Source organism: Xyrauchen texanus, chromosome 2 (assembly GCF_025860055.1).
Source record: "Xyrauchen texanus isolate HMW12.3.18 chromosome 2, RBS_HiC_50CHRs, whole genome shotgun sequence".
Classification (NCBI taxonomy): domain Eukaryota; kingdom Metazoa; phylum Chordata; class Actinopteri; order Cypriniformes; family Catostomidae; genus Xyrauchen; species Xyrauchen texanus.
In genome coordinates this window covers 2,064,941-2,087,699 of record NC_068277.1, presented here as the reverse complement: position 1 = coordinate 2,087,699, position 22,759 = coordinate 2,064,941, and the positions used below count along the sequence as shown (strand labels likewise).

Here is a 22,759-nt window from a genome sequence, read left to right as displayed (position 1 = left end):
GTTCAAAGAAATGGAAAAATTGTGCTTCAATCCAACAGTTTCAAAGTTTTTTATTTGGAAAAAGCGTTTCCATCAGCTCACATAATCTGGAACAACAAATCCTTTATAAACATACAAAAGTTTTCACTTAACATGTTTTAAATGGAAAACACAGTTATTTATAGCCCTTAATCAATCATTTTGTGTATTACCTTAGATTTACACAAGTCAACATGCAGTTTTGTCTGGGTGATCGTACGATATATCATCTCAAATGCTAATCAGTCTGCGATGCAAAAGAGTTTTACAAGACAAATCTCCTTCAATCTTTACATAATCAAGTGAAGTCACGCCAAGTGCAGAAATTAAAACAAAACCGATTAGACCAAGACTTCCTGGTACTCCAAAGTGCTCCTCACACCTCATCCTTGAGTCCAACTGTCGCTAAACCAGACGCCAGCCATCACCCAGTTACGGGACCGGTACTGTTCGGGTGTACCGGAAAAGCTTCTCGGGTGATTTCTAAATTGGTGACCCTGTTGATGATGTGGGAGCGGCAAGGAATGCTCTCCAGGTCAAACATGCTCTCATAGATGGACGGACAGGTTTTCCAACGGTTGTTCCGGTAGATTCCCAAAAACAAGTACACATCCAGTTTATAGTGGAGAACACACTTCACTCCTGAGGCCTGGATTTCAGCGTCGAACTGCATCACCTCCTCTACATCTGTAAAGTTGGGATTGTAGACGCAAATCACATATTTGGTGTCATATTTGTCATTTCATGGACTCACTTTGGCCAATGAAATCTTGCCATCTAGAGTGGCTTTGACGATGCCAAGCGCGGTCCACTTTGAAGCCGGTGTCCAAATGCATGAGCCACTTCCTTTACAGGACGTGTAAAGTGCCACCAAAGTGACACTTTGGCAGGTGTCCAACAGTGTTAGCTCTGTCCAGCAGACCCTTGACATCACACGACACCTTCAAGTACTTCGGCCCACAGATTGCAATACAACCCATGGGTCAGGTGCCCCACTCATCTCCATGGCGACTGACTTGTGAGGGTCTGTAGAACACTAACCACCCATTAAATTCAGACCCTGGGTATTTGGCAGGCATCAAATATGATCCAGGGGTCCATCTCTGCGTCCATCGACTCAGCGGCGCAGTCTTCTGCTGAGAAATGTTCGGACCTCCCGGCCTGACCTGCGCCATCCTTTGCGTTCTGTCTGGGGATTTGAATGTGGGCACGTTTGCTGTGGGATTTCAAAAGAATTCAGACACAGAATTTAATGTAACTTTATGATCACAAAACTGTTTTTTATTAATGTTTTAGGGGGATCTATAAATCAACAACTCTTATTTATCTGCCTAATTTTTTGTCCACCTGTGTGTGGTTGCATTAGCTATTACTTTTTCACTGGTCAGTGGTGAATTAATAATCACAAATCTCACGCTACCTCAAACAAAATAACCCATAATTAATTTCAAACGCTCATATGATCATTTTTAAACAACTACTCGCCTCATTAAATGTATTAAAATTTTAATATTTTCACTTTTGCGTTCTTTTCTTCTGGTATAATTCTGCTGAGTCACTGCGACTCTTTCCCAGTTTTCTGCCTCAGCACTTCCGCTTCCCGCTCAGACCAAACGGACTTTATTTAAACACCGGAAGCGCGCGAAACAAACCGTAAACCCGCGAAAACTCGCGCAGTCAGAAAGTCAACACGCTGAATTCACCGTAACACGACGATAAAACTCGCACAAACAAACATAAGGTGATCAGCAATGGTGCTTTAAACGCCCCTGCGGCGGATTTACTGGAATACAGACGTTAATTATTCATATTCATTTAATTTAACGGTTGACTGACAGAATCGAGTTAGAGGTGCCGGAACCGGTCCGTTTTTCCGTTAAAATGCCGAGCAAAAAGAAGAAATATAACTCCAGATTCCCTCCGGTGAGACAAAACACTCTCTAAATCCACCATATTCAGTGAAATATACGAGTTTAAGAGCATTTAACAGTTAGTTGGTGCTTTAGACTAGAACAAATGACAGAAACATAATGGGAAACACACATTCATTCAGGCTAATCAGTTAGCTGTTAGCATGCTAACAGCAGTGTGTCTGAGATTAATCACTTTAATCGGGTTTAAACTGATCTAATCTGTCACTTTATGACGTCAGGTGGTGTAATGGTTCAATGTGGACTCAAACTAAGATTATGAATGAAAATGATTGTGTAGATTTATTTAAGGATAGGGGTCTTTAGCATGAATGCTAACTGTAATGTTTGAATGTGTTTAGTATGTCATGATGATCAGTATGATCAATGATTTAAATATGATCAATTAATGTGAAGTGCATGACATTTAAACAACACACATGACATGTTTCACTTTTAATATTAGGGTCAAGATGTGACATCGTTATTTTGCTTTAAATTAATCCAAAATACATTAATAATGCCATTTACAAACAACTTGATATTAACAAAACCAAATCAAAGTCAGGTCGTGTAACCAATATTTTCTAGCTTTTAGAGGCCTGTGAGTAAATACACCTTAAATTAATATCATATAGAAAGGATTATTTACTTGTGCAGGTATATTTTTATTTGACCCCTTTTAGTAAAAGTATCATTATTTTGTCATGTCCTTAAATATCAGATATTATTTTGACTTGTGAAATCTCAAATGATATTTCTAAACAAAAAAAACCCAACTAATTATTCCTTGAAAAATAGATAACAACAACAACAACTTGTTTTTTTTTTTAGCCTATGTTTCAAGTTAAAATATGTTTCATATTCTTGATATATATATATATATATTTGAAAAAAGGCAAAAAACTAATTTTACCCCGAAAAATAGTTAAATGTATTTATTGAACATATATATATATATTTTTTTAAGTATAATTTATTATTTGTAACCATCAAAAGTATTAAAATGCTTTCAGCTTGTCCTAAACATGAATGTACACAACTTCATTATTATATATATATATATATATTTAATTAATGATTAAGTTGTGTACATTCACTAGTTAAAATGTTAATGTATTTATGTATTTATTTTGTAGAAAATGTAAAAAAAAAAAAAAGTCAAACATTTGTGAAACTGACATGGACACTAAGATTTAATTTCTATGATTTTTACTTGTGTTTTTAACTAGATATTTATCACCTCATGCAACCTTATGACCTGCTAACAGTGTTTGTGTACAGACTGATTATTAAATGAGTGAATGTTTCAGATGTAGTTTTGTGTGTGTTGTGTGTGTGTGTGTGTGTGTGTGTGTGTGTGTGTGTGTGTTTCAGGCCAGAATTAAGAAGATTATGCAGACAGATGAAGAAATCGGTAAAGTCGCAGCTGCAGTTCCTGTGATCATCTGTATCCTTTCACTTTCACCTCGAGTGGATCATCACCATGTTTGTTTTGGAACCGGTTGTGTTGTATAGAGACCGGATCTCATGAGACTGGTTTCTATTCTGCACTACAAACACATGCAGTAACATCACAATCTGTTTATTTCTAGTTTGTGAGAGGAGCCAGAAAGTCACATTTGACATGTGCTCAAAAAGGAAACTATACACACGGTTATAGCTTTTGACTTGTAATCATGTTCAAAATATTAATTATTGATATTTATAATTCAATTTTCACTAGTTAAAATGCTTATTCTTGAGATCAGCAGTGGAATTACATCTTGCACTAGGACAAAAATGACATAATTACTCGCAGAAATACCCATTCTTGAATTAAACAGTATTTTCACTAGTATAATTAAACAATCATCTGTCATTAATTCTTTTTCAACATGCAATTACAGATGTCTAATTTATATGAAATTTCACATTTCAGCAATGCACCTTTTTCTAGTAAACATTTTTCATGTTTACTGGTGCAAATATCTATTCCTGACATCGATTAAATTACAAATAGTAAAAATGCTAATTTTTGATACATGTATTTCAACATATTAGATTTTTTGAGGTATCAATAAATTAAATATTAGAGCTGACGATTTAACGTGTTAATTCAGTGTGATTTAATTTTACAATATAATTTTTTTTTTATATTGTTTTATTAATGATGAACTCTTCTGCTACAATATTTTATATATATATTTAATCGATTAATTAATCGGGACACCATAAAATTAATTTGATTAAAAATAAATTGATTGACAGCCCTATTAAAAAGTAATTAAAGATATTTTAAAAGGTTAACTTACTAGTTAAAATAACTTTGTAACATGATCATGTTTACTAGTGAGTAATACATACAGTAGCAGTAAGAAATAAATTGTCAATATCTGTAATTGTGTTAAAACTGTAAATGTTAAAACAACTTGTGATACAGTTACAATAAATACAAAGAGACATGAACAAAATACACAGTAATATGCGTAATATGAATACAATTGTGTTTTTATTAATATTTATTTCTGAAACGAAAAGTTGACAACCCTGGCAGATTTAACCCTTTACGTCCTGAGCGTGTTTGTAAATATTTTCTGTCAGTGGCATACCTAAAATTAAAGGCTTGACAAAAAAACAAGGAGGGTGAAGTGTTTGGTGTCATTTTCAAATGATATAGATTATGATACATTATGAGATTCTCAGCCTAAGAAACTGCTGAACATTTTTTTCACAAATGTACTTTTTTTTTTTTTTGTCTAATTTGACATCATATATCTCTGGGTATAAATAAGGCGGCTCTGGAAAAACTGCTTTTTGTTTTGTTAAAAAACATGTCAACTGTATCTGTGAAACATGTTGTGTTGATACGACAAATCAATCAAAAGTTACAACATTACAAATATAATGTATCATAGTGTCCAAAAACATCTCCAAACAAATAAAAGATAATAATTGTACATCAGAACTAATTACACATGCAAACACAACAATGACTAAAGGTTTGCATAGCATGCAGACATGATTTTAGTCATGAGATTTCACAGAATGAGTTTCATTCTGTGTCATTTGAGTCATCATTGAGTCTGTGTCGTGTATTTGGCGCCATCTGGTGGTCATATGTAACATTGTGCTTCATGTGGATTATCTAATGATCTATACATCTGATTATCTTGTGTGTGGACTCCATTGACAGATAATCGTCATATGTTATGTGAGATTTTATGTTCCGTGTGAAGATACAAGCAAAAACATTCAATTATCAACAGTCTTTGACTTGATTATGAATTAAGCGCGTGCACTGGAGCTCTTCCTGGAGTCTCTCCTGACAAAGGCCTGTCACATCACCCAATCGCGCAATGCCAAAACAATGACGACATCACACTTGTAAGTCATCACATTATGTAATACAAAATATTCTGCATTTGTTAAAGCAGTTTAGTTGTGTTGTTTCTTATGCCTATATGTGTGTTTACAGAAAGCAATGCATTGAACTGGAGCAGCAGTTTGATTTCCTGAAGGATCTAGTGGCCGCGGTTCCTGACATGCAGGGTGACGGCGAGGAGAACCACACAGAGGGTGGAGAGAAAATCTCACGCAGGTCAGATCTTCAACATATCATACAATCTGTTCCTGTTCAGATTCTGTTCAGTGCACTATGTTGTGAAGCTACTTTAATGTGGAAAATGTAAAATGTTAATAGCATCGCTACTCTTAGATAGTTGCTCCTAACAGTGTTTTAGAGTGCTCGTGTTTGTGTTTAAAATGTTTTTTTGGTGTCTTTCAGAGGCCGTAAGCCGGGCTCGGGGCGCAAGAATGGTGGTGCGGGGGCAAAGGGCAAAGACAAGAAACTCTCAGGCACAGAGTCCGAACAAGAGGTAAATACCACACCAGGTAAAGCTTTGAAATGGATAACTAGTATATAATGTATACCACAGAGCAAAAAGTATAAAAACAGTATGTGGAAGTATGCAGTGTGCTACCATAAACAGTAGTATGCTACATTGTTGACCTTACTTGGCAAGTTTTGTTAATTCAGAGAGTATTATCCAGTTTAGTTTGGGGCATGAGGGTTAGGTTAGTTTTTGTCAATGATTTTTAGCTTACCACAAGCGTAACTGTGAATTTGGCATCTGAATTAAATGTGATGAGAGAGACTGGATATCATAAAATGATGTTTTTATTTTTATATGTAATCCTGCAATGCAAACGTTGATATTGTTTTGTCTCCAGGATGATTCAGAGGACAGTGAGACTGATGGAGAAGATGACGAGGATGTGTCTCAATCCAGCACAAACATGCAGCCTGCGTACTACAACAGGTTCATCCATACATACTTATTATGGATATTAAAGCAGGAAGCATGCATTAGTGTTGGCACAGCCTGATGTGGGCCTTTTAACCGTGGTAAAATCACGTAACACACGGCCTCCAGTGCACATTTTTCTGTAGTGTGACTGCATTTTTTACTTTTCATCGAGTAGCAGAGTGATGTGTGAAACTGAATGGTTTAATGTGCTAATAATCAAACCGCCTCTTCTGTTTCTCTCATATGAAGCATTTAGGAGGTCCAAATCATTTTAGAGAATGAGTTAATCAAGCACAGTCCGAATGAGCAAAATAATTTACTTTCATGATATGTAACTTGATTTATCTATCAGAATCACTGAAGGCAAAGATTAATATTATATCGGCAATGAAAAGTAATATATATATATATATATATATATATACACATAACACTGATTGGCCACAACATTAATACCACATGCCTAATATTGTGTAGGTCCCTTTGTGCCACTGAAACAGCACCGAGAGAGGTCAACAGAGACTGGTTTAAACTGATAAAGTCTACAGTAACTCAGATAATCACTCTGTACAATTGTGATGAGAAGAATATAATCTCTGAATGCTGTTCTCACATGTGGGTTGGCGCTGTTTGGGTGGCACAAGGGGACCTACACAATATTAGGCAGGAGTGTGTGTGTGTGTGTGTATACACACATACATACATATAGTTGAAGTCAGAAGATTAGATACACTTACAAACAAATGTTTTAATCACTCCATTTCACAGTTAAATCACAGATTTAATATTAGCAAACTATAGGTTTGGCAAGTTGTTTAGGGCATCTACTTTGTGCAATAATTTTTCCAACAATGGTTTACAGACCGATTGTTTCACTTTTAATTGACTATATCACAATTCCAGTGGGTCAGAAGTTTAAATACACTAAGTTAACTGTGCCTTTAAGCAGCTTGGAATATTCCAGAAAATGATGTCAAGCCTTTAGACATTTAGCCAATTAGCTTCTGATAGGAGGTGTACCTGTGGATGTATTTTAAGGCCGACCTTAAAAGTCAGTGTCTCTTTGCTTGACATCATGAGAAAATCAACAGAAATCAGTCAAGACCTCAAAAACAATTTGTGGACCTCCACAAGTCTGGTTCGTCCTTAGGAGCCATTTCCAAACACCTGAAGGTGCCACGTTCATCTGTACAACAATAGTACACAAGTATAAACACCATGTGACCACACAGTCATCACACCGCTCAGGAAGGAGACACATTCTGTCTCCTAGAGATGAATGTAGTTTGTGTGAAAAGTGCAAATCAATCCCAGAACAACAGCAAAGGACCTTGTGAAGATGCTGGAGGAAACAGGTGGATGAGTATCTAGATCCACAGCAAAATGAGTCCTATATGGACATCACCTGAAAGGCTCAGCAAGGAAGAAGCCGCTGCTCCAAAACCACCATAAACAAGCCAGAATACAGTTTGCAAGTGCACATGGGGACAAATATCTTACTTTTTGAGAAATGTCCTCTGGTCTGATGACACATATTGAACTGTTTGGCCATAATGACCATCGTTATGTTTGGAGGGAAAAGGGTGAAGAACAGCATCCCAACCGTGAAGCATGGGGGTGCATCAGCATGTTGTGGGGGTGCTGCAGGAGGGACTGGTGCACTTCACTAAATAGATGACATCATGAGGAAGGAACATTATGTGGATATATTGAAGCAACATCTCAAGACATCAGACAGGAAGTTAAAGCTTGGACAAAAATGGGTCTTCCAAATGAAAAATGACCCAAAGCCTCCAAAGTTGTGGCAAAATGGCTTCAGGACAACAAGGTCAAGGTATTGGAGCGGCATCACAAACTCCTGACCTCAATCCCATAGAAGATTTGTGGGCAGAACTGAAGAAGCGTGTGTGATTAAAGAGTCCTACAAACCTGACTCAGTTACACCAGTTCTGTTTGCAGGAATGGGACAAAATTCCAGTAACTTATTGTGAGAAGCTTGTGGAAGGATCCCCAAAGCATTTGACCCAAGTTAAACAATTTGAAGGCAATGCCACCAAATACTAACAAAGTGTATGTAAACTTCTGACTTCAATTGTGTGTGTATTTAAAATAGAAAATCTCATGAATGAACAAACTAACCTGAAATAAAAGCGGAGAAAACCCAATATGTCCAGCAGACAAGAGCACTTTATCAACACTTGAAAGATCAGAATAAGAATACAGTTTCATGTGTTTCTGCGTCAGGTGTGTTGACCGTGTGATTGTGCTGTTTCATGTGCTCAAGACTTGTTTCTCTCCAGCACATAATTTTCATTTTACTGCTATTTTATATGTTTTGTAATGTATTCATGTTATGAATTCAAGATCAGGCGTTTGTCTTTACCGCAATTGAGTCTCCGTTAAACTTCACTATGCAAGCGAGTGCACGCATCCACCTCTACCAAACCGGGAGTGCAATCATTTGGGTTAAACTCATGCAACCTCATATCTCGATTTCAGTTTCAATGTAATCAACCGCGCAACTTTCATGGATATCACACTGATGTCTCTGAGGTCAAAGTGTTCCTGTTTTTAAAGTGTTTTAAAACAATGAGCACCACCGGGATGACACTTTTCAGCACGAGTGAATCTGATGATTGTACTACATTATAGTAAACTGAATGCTGAATGTAATGTATAATAATGCTATGGGTCCTGATATCTGATAGTCCTGATATTCACAAATGTATTGTCTGATTTCACCAGTATTAATATATAATATATTATTTTACTGGATAAGCAAACACTACCTTTGAAAAGAATACTTTAGAAACATGTAATCCGTGACGATACTTTAAAAATGTACTATATAAATTTTAAATACTTGTATGTAATAGAAGCTTGTGCATCTAATAATGTATTCTTCAACTGGGCAGAATTATTAATATTTCTATTCTGGTGTCTCCATTGCCCTCTGCTGGGCTGATGTTTACTCCCATGAACAGTATTTCTATTTAGGAAAATAATTGTGCATTTTCCTAAAAGTAATTAAAAAAACATTCAAACTTCACTTTAAAACTTTTAAAGCCTGAATCATTAAAAGTTTTGTGACTATCACACCTGGAGTCGTGAGTTTGAATCCAAGGCATGCTGAGTGACTCCAGCCAGGTCTCCTAAGCAACCAAATTGTCCCGGTTGCTAGGGAGGGCAGAGTCACATGGGGTAACCAAATTGTCCCGGTTGCTAGGGAGGGTAGAGTCACATGGGGTAACCTCCTCGTGGTGGTGATTAGTGGTTCTCTCAATGGGGCGTGTGGTGAGTTGTGTGTGGATTGTGGAGAGTAGCATGAGCCTCCACATGCTGTGAGTCTCCGTGGTGTCATGCACAACGAGTCACATGATCAGATGCGTGGATTGACGGTCTCAGACGCGAACGCAACTGAGACTCGTCCTCCACCACCTGAATTGAGTCACTACGCCACCACGAGGACCTACTAAGTACTGGGAATTGGGCATTCCAAATTGGGAGAAAAGGGGATAAAAAATCAAATATTAATAAAAAAAAAAAATGTTTTATGATAATATAATTGTTAATTCAGTACGTTGAATCGAACCAAATCATTACACCCTTTTTATATCTTTTTTTAAACGCATTTAAATAAAATACAGAATATCAAATGTTGTTTTTTAAAATCTGATTAATCAAGAAATAATCGTTAGATGCAGCACTACAAACGACTAACTAAATTGAGGTGACAAAATAGAATGGAGGGTCAAATGTTTGGTATCATTGTAAAGAGAACTTTTCAAGTTTTTTAATTATATAGATTGATGCATTCTGAGACTCTCAGCCCAAGAAACTGCTGAAAAAATCAAAACAAATTGAGCCAAAAATGATTTGTCATATTTGACATTATATATCTCTGGGTGTAAATAAGGTGGCTCTGAAAAAATTATTTTGTTCCCAATCATGCCATCTGTATATGAGAAACATTCTTGCGTTCAAAACACTTGTTGGAGCACAAATCTGAACTAAGGGATCTCAAGATGTGTTTAAAGATTGAGTATTAAACTATATTTAATGACACAGTGAACTAATAATGTATGTTTATGACACAACACACCCGAGACGCGACACAAGCGCGTCTGACGCAGGTGTAGATTAACAGTCCTTAAACAAGCCCTCATAATAAATCTCTGATTGATAAATTCACTTGTGTAATGGATTACTGTGAACTGTGTGTCAATGATTGACTTATGATCAATAATATGATATTAATCAATACATTGTGTTCTAAAGCCGCTTTTTATATTGTTTTATTAATGATGAACTCTTCTGCTACAATATTTTATATATATATTTAATCGATTAATTAATCGGGACACCATAAAATTAATTTGATTAAAAATAAATTGATTGACAGCCCTATTAAAAAGTAATTAAAGATATTTTAAAAGGTTAACTTACTAGTTAAAATAACTTTGTAACATGATCATGTTTACTAGTGAGTAATACATACAGTAGCAGTAAGAAATAAATTGTCAATATCTGTAATTGTGTTAAAACTGTAAATGTTAAAACAACTTGTGATACAGTTACAATAAATACAAAGAGACATGAACAAAATACACAGTAATATGCGTAATATGAATACAATTGTGTTTTTATTAATATTTATTTCTGAAACAAAGTTGACAACCCTGGCAGATTTAACCCTTTACGTCCTGAGCGTGTTTGTAAATATTTTCTGTCAGTGGCATACCTAAAATTAAAGGCTTGACAAAAAAACAAGGAGGGTGAAGTGTTTGGTGTCATTTTCAAATGATATAGATTATGATACATTATGAGATTCTCAGCCTAAGAAACTGCTGAAAAACAAATAACGAGACAGAAATTAACTTTTTTTTTTATTTGTCTAATTTGACATCATATATCTCTGGGTATAAATAAGGCGGCTCTGGAACAACTGCTTTTTGTTTTGTTCCAAAACATGTCAAATGTATCTGAGAAACATGTTGTGTTGATACGACAAATCAATCAAAAGTTCCAACATTACAAATATAATTGATCATAGTGTCCAAAAACATCTCCAAACAAATAAAAGATAATAATTGTACATAAGAACTAATTACACATGCAAACACAACAATGACTAAAGGTTTGCATAGCATGCACACATGATTTTACTCATGAGATTTCACAGAATGAGTTTCATTCTGTGTCATTTGAGTCATCATTGAGTCTGTGTCGTGTATTTGGCGCCATCTCCTGGTGGTCATATGTAACATTGTGCTTCATGTGGATTATCTAATGATCTATTCATCTGATTATCTTGTGTGTGGACTCAATTGACAGATAATCACTGACTCTAAATAATCATATGTGATATTTTATGATCCGTTTATGTTTCGTGGAGTTATAAGTATAAACGCTGCATATAAGCAACACCAACATAATTGTCAAAGACATATATTTAGCTGTTACTCGCTATATTTGTGTCTGTGAATAAAACAAATAGTCTGGTTGTATTTTACTCTTTGAGAACTTTCCAGCAACATCTGACACATGAATATTTGATGAGTTTGACGTATTTACTGATGCAATAAAATGTTGGCCCGTTTGAGCTTAAAGGGTTAATTAACTGTATTTAGTGTGAATGTAAATTAATATCTTTAATAAACACTGCTCTGATTGCTCAGTTAATTCAATTATTATTTAAAAACCTGTGTTTTTTTTCTTTCTTTTAAACAGTAAAGACATGCCACCCCAGTACATGCCCATGAGTGGCCAGCAGGGCGGGCACATGATGCCCATGACCTCATTCGCCCCCCACCCATCACTGATGGGTATGGCCCCGCCTCCCCCCGCCCCCATGCCGCAGAAGAACGAAGACGACGAAGACTACGACTCGTAGCTCCTCGACTCTTTTCTGTTGATTTTCTGAAGTTCTTCATTGGCTGGAATTATAAACGGGACAAACGAACAGTCATAAATCGCTGCGAGTGTAGGAATCATGCAGCCGCGTCACAGGAAGATGAATTGGTTCTGTTTTAATTTTTATCTTATTTTATTGTCAATGATCAGCCATGGTTGTTTTACATAAAGTCTGCTTTTTTGGAAAAGGACACCTAAGTGGCATTTCTGCACTTAGTTTTGTGTTGTTCGTTTTTCTGCCTTTGCCTCCGCAAAGCACCGGTTCTAATCGCCCGCGTTATGTCCTCAGTGTTTTTCAGAGCAACTCTAAATACAATACTCACACAAAGAAAGGACATTGAGTCATTTTGAGAATTAATTTTCTTTGGTTTTTGCAGAAAATGCTTCAGATCTGGTCGTTCGGATCATTGAATTGTTTTGCGATAGGGAACAGCATAAAGACTGCAAACAGTTTTGTTATTTTGTTTTTTAATGCTAGTTTTATATGATTAAACTCCAGTAAACCTGTCTAAAGCTAATGTCTCTTGATCGGCACCTTCATGCAGTCTTTACAAGGCACAAACTCTGTTTCTCTCTTCTGTTAATTGGATGATATTGTCTTGATTAATTCATCCCGCTGGGTCATGGGTGAGCGTTTTAAAGGTTTAAAACACATTTGCTTTGAGTCATAATTTCCCCTGTATGATGCACATTTGTATAAATTATTCCCTTTTTGTTTTATATCTTTTAGACTCTTTTAATGTTTGCTGTGAAGTTGAAGAGAAGTTTGACAGCTCGATTTCTCTTGTCTAAATGTGTACACTGAGACTGTCTGTTCACTTTTAACATTCTCTTGATTTTGTACGAGTGAAATAAAATTTGAGGTTTCAGTATTTTGCTCCTTTTAATGCGATTTTGCTCTGAAGAGATTGTGACCAGAAGTCAGATTGTCTCAACATTAAAACCATCCATTTATAGACTCCAAACATACTTCAGGATCCAGATTGTACATCGTGCTGACTCGACACACTACCAAAACTCTATAATATAGAAATGTATTATGGAGTTTGAGTTCATGTCACACAAACTGTCTATGTGGATATCTGTCTAATGTGATGAGCTTCTACACACGACCTTTGACATCAACCACAAAATATATGGGCCGTGTTTTCTCCTCCCTGTTGATCATTCGATTTATTTTTCTATTCAAACTCTACATGATTAGATGCACAATGTCTCACACTGTTCCTCCCAGTGAAGTCTGATGAAGAGCATGTCGCTCGAAACGTCACTTTATTTCTGTGGTGAGCTGATTCCATTATTTGGGAGCAACCGTGTGCTGACTTCTGAGTTTTATATATGAACGTGTTTATATGTACACCTTTGGAAGCCCAACGTCATATGACCAGTAGAAGGAAGAGAATAAACGGATCAAGTGTGCTCTCTCTTATGAAGCATGAGATTAATTTCAGAGACGGTTCATGTAGATGAACTCAAAACTGATTGGCTTTAAAAAGCTGTCGATTCCAGGGGTGGTAGTCTCCGTCAATACTCGCTGAGCTACCGTGGGCCTCCTGTTGTTTTTAACACTTTATTTGCCATAACATGTTTTGGTACTTAGCTAAGTAGTGTTAGCCACATTTAGCACTTTGTTAGGTGTTGTTAGCATGTTAAGCACTTTGCTTTGTGTTGTTAACATGTTGCTAACATGTTTAGCACTTTGCTATCATTATGTTAGCATGTTGTTAGGCTGTTTTTAACACTTTACTAGGCAATGTTAACATGTTTTGGTACTTAGATGTTATTCATGTTTTAGCACTTTGTTAGGTGTTGCTAGCATGTTGCTAACAATGTTAGCACTTTATTAGGCATTGCTAACATGTTTTGATACTTAGCTATGTGTTGTTAGCCATGTTTTAGCACTTATCAAGGCATTGTTAGCATGTTTTAATACTTGGGTAGGTGTTGCTAGTCTGTTTTATCATGTTTTAACATGTTTTAGAACTTATTTAGGTTTTGTTAGCATGTTGTAGTGCTGTTAGCATGTTTTAATATGATGCTAGCATGTTTTAGCATGTAGCTAGGCATTGTTAACATGTTTTGGCACTCAGTTAGGTGTTGCTAGCATGTTGTTACCATGTTTTGACACTTTGCTTGGCATTGTTAGCATGTTTTAGCATTTTCTTTGGCGCTCAGTTAGGTGTTGCTAGCATGTTGTTACCATGTTTTGACACTTTGCTTGGCATTGTTAGCATGTTTTAGCATTTTCTTTGGCGTTGTTAACATGTTTTAGCACTTTTCTTGGCGTTCTTTGCATGTTTTGATTCTTAGCTAGGTGTTCCAAGCATGATGTTAGCTTGTTTAGCACTTTGCTTGGTGTTGTTAGCATGTAGCTAGCATGTTGTTAGCACGTTTAGCTCTTCTCTTGGTGTTGTTAATGTTTTGATACTTGGCTAAGTGTTCTTCGCCTGTTTTGGCATGTAGCTAGCATGTTGTTAGCACTTTACTAGGCATTGAAAACTGGTACTTTAATTCACCAATGTCCTATCATATAATCCAGTCCCTCAAGCAACTGCGATATAAACAAAGACAGCACACAAGTTTGTCATGTAAATGAACTGCATGCAATGAATTAGAAGAACAGAAATATTGACTTGCGTCCTTGATGAATGTCAGGCCTCTATGACAGCGACCCGCTCCTTTTATCCGCGTGGAAAATCTCGTCAGGATTTGAATACACGCTGTGTTAAATGATAGAGAATAAGCATTATTAATCATCTAATGACACTCAATCATGGCTAGCATTAACAGTGATTGTGTCGGGATGGACTTCACTTCTACAGGTTGATTTTCAGTTTGAAAAAATTCAACCAAATATATTTCAAAATTCAAAATGCACTTCAAACGAAAATATGCACCTGTGTGGAATACCCATAAGCCCTTGCGCTTGAATAAATGATGTTTGTTTGGTCAGAACAAGGGAACGCATGTAGAACAATAATAATTGTTATTAAATGAAATGTACAGTATATAGTTTTATTTCTCATGACTGTTGTTGTTGTGATTAGTGTAAAGTCACCATTACTGTGATTAGTGTTACCTCGGTTACATTTTAGCCATTCGATTTATGTGCTCAAAGATGTCCAGTCATAATTCCTCTTTTCTAACGTTTAAGAACTTAAAACATTGCACATTTATGTAGCTAATGGGAATGAACTGTCCAATAAGTGAAAGGACTGGGAAGAGAAATCAGCCTGTGGATTTTACATAGAAACTGGCCCAAATGTTGTTGTTATCGCATTCTGCATAACGCGGCGGCTCATTTCATCTTATCGCGCCCCGTTGGGCCCAGTTCTCCCGATGGCCAGACCGCCCCCTGATCGGCCCCTGGCATGCCAGATTACCAATCCAGCCCTGGGTTTTAGATTCACTTTTATGTTTCCTTTATGTGCTTTTTGGAGCTTCAAAGTCCTGGCCACCATTCACTTGCATTGTATGGACCTACAGAGCTGAAATACTCTTCTGAAAATGGAATTTAATGGAAGTTTAAGGTCAGTGAGGAAGTTTTCATATTATAAATAATATTGTGTGTGTTTATATTCTTTATCTTATGATAAAGTTGTTTACAGAAAATGTGTTTTGTTGTTCTAAATATGTAAACATGTCATTCTGGTTCTGTTCGCTCTAACTCACGTTGGTCTCATTTTATTCCACTAGATGGCGGTAACCCATCCAATACGTCTTGTTAATAGATCTGAGCCATTAATGAATGTGGAGGAAGAAACCCCAAGCGTGATCAGACATGGATCACAACAGCTCACACTACAGCTGGCAGGCGCTCAAGGTCGAGCGGGCAGCGGCATTCAGCTGACACCACAGCCGTGCCCAGCACTCTGATAGAGGGGGACTGCATTATCAGAAACATTGGTTGCAGGGCGACTACCACTTGCCTTCCTCGAGCAACCGTTTCTGAGGTAAATAAGGAACTTTCTGATGAACCATAAGACCGTGAATCGTGTTATTATACATGGGGGGGGGGAATGATATTCGGAAAGAGCAGTCAGAACTCCTTAAGAGGGATTGCAATGGACTCTTTGAAACACTTGGGAGATTGACAGCTCAGTGGTTCTTCAGTGGACCACTCCCAGCCCGTGGAACAAATATGTTGTCTAAACATTTGGCTGCAAAAAACACTTCCGCGGTGTCTGGATGGCACGCAAACACCTCCGCGGTGTCTGGAAGGCACGCAAACACCTACGCGGTGTCTGGAAGGCACGCAAACACCTACGTGGTGTCTGGATGGCACGCAAACACCTCCGCGGTGTCTGGATGGCACGCAAACACCTCCCCCACACAGAGCATACTACAGTCAGACTGTGACTACTTAAAACTGCTCAGATACAGGACCCAAGGATGATTTCCGGGGAAAAAGCCAAGGGAGCCAAGATAACAACAGAAACACCAGAGCCACAGTCTCTGTCACCACACACCTTCTCTCTGTCGTCAACATCCCCATTTCTAGTGTATGCTGGCAGAAAGCCCTAACTCACTCCATTGCCGCGAGCCGCCAGATACCAACCAACAAACGGCGGGCACCTCTACCACCAAAGCCTTCAGGCCCAGCTCCCCCTCCCTCTGAGAGAGCCACTGCCACAACGCCAGGGCCACATCGTCGTCCTCCTGCTCTCGATGAACAACTGATAACAGCTCTCAGTGATGTGTGTCGCGTCCATGTTACGGTAGCAGCAACACTAATAAACAATAAAGCAACACTTGGTGATCACTTGACCTTTGCAAATCTAAGTATTGTACTAAAAGGTGCTCCACATATTGTATTTAAAATACTCTCCTGGCTTTGTTTTTTATCCCCCTTTTCTCCCAATTTGGAACGCCCAATTCCCACTACTTAGTAGGTCCTCCTGGTGGCGCGGTTATTCGCCTCAATCCGGGTGGCGGAGGACAAGTCTCAGTTGCCTCCGCGTCTGAGACGTCAATCGGCGCATCCGATCACGTGACTCGTTGTGCATGACACCGCGGAGACTCACAGCATGTGGAGACTCATGCTACTCTCCACGATCCACATAAAACTCATCACACGCCCCATTGAGAGAACCTCTAATCACCACCACGAGGAGGTTACCCCATGTGACTCTACCCTCCCTAGCAACCGGGACAATTTGGTTGCTAAGGAGACCTGGCTGGAGTCACTCAGCACGCCCTGGATTCAAACTCACGACTCCAGGTGTGATAGTCAGCGGCAATACTCGCTGAGATACTCCGACGGTCACTGGCAGGTGTAAAGCACATTGGAGAAACACAATAGCGGTGCAAAACATGACAAGAAAATGCAGGAAAGCAGAATGAATGTGGCGGAAAACACAACTTGAAGTCCATTACAATATCTGTAAAGACTGCCTTCATGCTTTCAATGTGGCACTAGACACAGATAGACAGACCTTCTCAAACATTATGAACCGCAATATAAGCAACACCCGCACTCTTTCTGCTGCTGTAGAGAGACTAACAAACCCCCCAAACACCCCGTGAAATGCTCTCGGACAGAAAATGCAACGAGTTTGCATCTTTTTTCATGAAGACGATCGATGATATTAGCGATCAGCTTGTCTTCATGTTGCACTGAGGTCAGAAGAACATCAGAAATTAGTCACTATGTCTGACTTTGAGGCAATTGATGGCAAACCCCAGGAAGAAATGGTACAGCATCTTAAAACGTCAACTTGCCGCCTTGACACGCTCCCCACAACATTTATCAAAAATATGTTTATCTGTCTGGAAAAAGATCTCCGTTAGAAATAGTAAATGCGTCAGACAAGTTTCCGAAGTCCCTGAAAACTGCCGTTGTCAAGCCCCTTCTTAAAAAAATAACACTCTAGATAACTGAGTTTCCAGTCTGGTGTCCGACCGCATCACAGCGCAGAGACGGCGCTCATAAAGGTCCTTAAATGATATTCGACTAAATACTGATTCAGGCAAAATATCAGTGCTGCTGTTATTAGATCTCAATGCTGCTTTTGACACGGTTGACCACAGCTGTGTTTCCCAAAAGCATTGTAAGCTAATGTTGATTGTTGAGGCCATTGGCACCAATGGTTTCTAAGAGCTGCTTAGGCTTACAGTGCTTTTGGGAAGTGCAGCCCAGATTGGAAAACTGGGAAGTGCTCTCTGGGACGGTCCTCAGCTGGTTCAGGTCTTATCTAGAAGGGAGGGGTTACTATGTGAACATGGGCAACTATGAATCTGAAAGGACATCCATGACGTATGGAGTCCCACAAGGCTCAGCGCTCCTGTTCAACCTGTATATGCTCCCATTAGGCCAAATTAAGTAAAATAACCAAATTGAATGCCATAGCTATGCAGACGACACCCAGATCTATCTAGCCCTGTCGCCAAACGACTACAGCCCCATAGACTCCCTGTGCCAGTGCATTGATGAAATTATCAGTTGGATGTGCCGAAACGTCCTTTAATTAACCATGACAAGACAGAGCTCATTGTATTCGGCAACAAAGGTGAAATTCCCAAGGGGAACACATACTTTGACTCCAAGGATCTTAAGACAAAAAATCAAGTCCGGACTCTTGGTGTCATTTTGGAGTCAGATCTTAGTTTCAGTAGTCACATCAAAGCAATAACTAAACGTTTCGTATCCAGTCAAGACTTGGAGAAACTTGTTCATGCATTCATCACCAGTATGATGGACTGCTGCAATGGACTCCTCACCGGCCTTCCCAAAAAGACCATCTGATGCCTGCAGATCATTCAGAATGCCGCTGACAGGATTCTCTCCTGAACCAGAACATCTGGGCATCTTACTCCAGTCCTCATGTCTTACACCGGCTTCCAGTTACACTTAGATTTTAAAGTACTATTACTCCTTTATAAATCACTCAATGGCCAGGACCTAAATACATTACAGACCTCTCGATGTATGTAGACATACAGAAGGTTCACTCAAAACAAGCGTTGGCTGCTTTAGCTGTTATGCCACCCGTAGCTGGCACCAGCTTCCAGAAGAGGTCAGGTGTGCCCCAACAGTAGCCACATTCAAATCCAGACAGAAAACACACCTGTTTAACTGTGCATTTATTCACTGTGCTGCACTTACTGTAGGGGGCGCTCTAACACACTTTACTCCTCACAGATGTGAACTGTAGGGGGCGCTCTAACACACTTTACCCCTCACAGATGTGAACTGTAGGGGGGCTCTAACACATTTTACCCCTCACAGATGTGAACTGTAGGGGGCGCTCTAACACATTATACCCCTCACAGATGTGAACTGTAGGGGGCGCTCTAACACATTATACCCCTCACAGATGTGAACTGTAGGGGGCTCTAACACATTATACCCCTCACAGATGTGAACTGTAGGGGGCTCTAACACATTATACCCCTCACAGATGTGAACTGTAGGGGCGCTCTAACACATTATACCCCTCACAGATGTGAACTGTAGGGGCGCTCTAACACATTATACCCCTCACAGATGTGAACTGTAGGGGGCGCTCTAACACATTATACCCCTCACAGATGTGAACTGTAGGGGGCGCTCTAACACATTTTACCCCTCACAGATGTGAACTGTAGGGGGCGCTCTAACACACTTTACCACTCACAGATGTGCTCGTCCATAGACATTCAGTCTAATGTTCAGTTCAAGCAACACCCTCATTATTTCATTGAATATCTCGGCCTCTGAGTGGACTACAAGCTCAATATAAGTGTCATTAGAAAGATGAGATCCTCCCCTTTGCTGAGATATAAAACATGTTATCATCGATATTTACAAATCATATTTACTGATAATTTGTTTTGCATGTTTTCATGCTAGATGGCATATTTTGTTCTGGACATCGAAGATATAACATTGGATTATTCACACAAGCGAGCTCACTGATAAGTAAACAATGGCTCATTTTTTTATAGAACTTCCTAAGATAAAAGTAAATATAAAGATGTTGGCTGTTTGTGGCTTACAGAAGCAGTGATCTAGAAATAATATTTACTTTGTGATTCTTTTGGAAATCTTTTGAATTGTGGTATTTGGGCAACAAAATTAACTATACAGTCACATTCCTGAGAATGAGAGCTTTCATTTGATATATAACTTTATGTGCTATGTGACGAACGTTTATGTTCATATAAATGTATTTACCACATGACCTCTAGGGGGCGCTAATTTTCAACGCGAATGTTTTGAGGCCTTATTTTGTTATTTTTGGTAACATAAATGCAGAAGTGATGTTATCTCTGAAAAGTTCAGATTCTAAGCTTTCAAACGATATCTTACATGCCTGAATTATGTATATGGAGACATTAACGTTTGAAGCGTAACTTTTTCACGATATAGCTATTGAGTTTATTAAAGAGAGATGAAGACACTCCGTGAGTTAATTGTAATAATGACCATTCTGATCATATTAATGATAATCCTCCATGATATCCAGTATAATAGGAATGAATGAGTTTGTTATGGTCTCATGTTCAGTTGATATGCAGTCGGTGTGAGGTGAAATTCTGCTCATTCGTTTTTAATTGAAAATAAACCGCTGGAGAACCAGAACAACATCAAAGGTTTTAAACCCGCTGCACTTCCTGTTCAGGAGCTGAGGTACAGACCCCAGGTCAGTTCCTACAGGAGTAATCATATCCTGTTTCTGAGGTGACCTTTCACCTTTTCTATCCCTGCCCTACACTGAGGTTAAGACGATGGACATTAGTATATATATATATATATAGCGGGCTAGCCACCAGCACATATCTGTATTAATATACTGTCGGCTATTTAATGGCTTTCCAGCTAAATGTAAATATATATAAATTATAGTATATGTAGGGCCTGTATAGCAATTAAAAATGATTGTTAAAATGATTTTTAAATTATGATATATTTAGAATTGTTTTGGAATATTATTTTATATTATATATATACAATGTTACAGATGTATCATCGGAGATATATAAGTGAAGGAATATAAAATAATCGCTAGGTCACAATAGTGTACCGTATATTGGGAGAGCAGGGCAAGTTGTCACACTTTTGTACTCCAGTGAATGTTTCTCATTGTAGGTTTATTTTGAAATATTATTTCTATCTTGTTTTGACTACAAAGACCTTTTCCACCAATACTGGCCCGGAAAAACAGTCCTGAACACATGTTAGTATATTAGACCGTATGTGTTAACGTATACAGACACTAACACAAGAGTGGGGCGTGTTGTCATATGGGCGTGTTGTCGCAACACCTGTTGTGTTTGGACACTGATGATCATATTTTAATAACATCAGTATTATGTTATTATATATTATATTTACCATTTCAGATACACACACCGACATACACATACTCGCATAATGCACTCACTCACATCACTCACACACAAACACACACTCATTCACTCATACACACACCGACATACACATACTCATACAGACACACAGACACACACACCGACATACACATACTCGCATAATGCACTCACTCACATCACACACACACTCACGCTCATAGACACACAACTATACCACTCACACACACATACACTCATAGACACACAACTATACCACTCACACACACACACACACACATACTCGCATAATGCACTCACTCACATCACACACACACTCACACTCATAGACACACAACTATACCACTCACACACACACCGACATACACATACTCATACAGACACACACACACACACTCTCATTCACTCATACATACACAGACACACAATTATACCACTCACACACAAACACACACACCGACATACACATACAGACACACACACACACACACACACACTCATTCACTCATACATACACAGACACACACACCGACATACACATACTCGCATAATGCACTCACTCACATCACACACACACACTCATAGACACACAACTATACCACTCACACACAAACACCGACATACACATACTCATACAGACACACACACACTCTCATTCACTCATACATACACAGACACACAATTATACCACTCACACACAAACACACACACCGACATACACATACTCGCATAATGCACTCACTCACATCACACACACACTCACACTCATAGACACACAACTATACCACTCACACACAAACACCGACATACACATACTCATACAGACACACACACACTCTCATTCACTCATACATACACAGACACACACACCGACATACACGTACTCGCATAATGCACTCACTCACATCACACACACACTCATAGACACACAACTATACCACACATACACTCATAGACACACAACTATACCACTCACACACACACACACACACATACTCGCATAATGCACTCACTCACATCACACACACACTCACTCACACACAAACACACACTCATTCACTCATACACACACCGACATACACATACTCATACAGACACACACACACACTCATTCACTCATACATACACAGACACACACACCGACATACACGTACTCGCATAATGCACTCACTCACATCACACACACACACTCATAGACACACAACTATACCACACATACACTCATAGACACACAACTATACCACTCACACACATACACATACACTCTCACAGACACATGCACTCACATTCACATACATTCACATACATTCACATACACAC

At 38.5% G+C, this 22,759-nt stretch overlaps 1 protein-coding gene and 1 pseudogene across 1 annotated transcript; one reads left to right on the top strand and one right to left on the bottom strand.

The window, feature by feature from the left end:
* Positions 1-86: 86 nt before the first annotated feature.
* On the bottom strand, positions 87-1,756 carry LOC127618118 (UPF0696 protein C11orf68 homolog; annotated as a pseudogene).
* drap1 (DR1-associated protein 1 (negative cofactor 2 alpha)) lies at positions 1,735-12,987 on the top strand. The gene is made up of 7 exons (XM_052140421.1): positions 1,735-1,941; positions 3,306-3,378; positions 5,201-5,294; positions 5,386-5,508; positions 5,695-5,785; positions 6,141-6,229; positions 11,948-12,987. Exons 1-7 carry the CDS (start codon positions 1,900-1,902, stop codon positions 12,108-12,110), a joined length of 675 nt encoding a protein of 224 aa, XP_051996381.1. The 5' UTR covers positions 1,735-1,899; the 3' UTR covers positions 12,111-12,987.
* Positions 12,988-22,759: the final 9,772 nt, after the last annotated feature.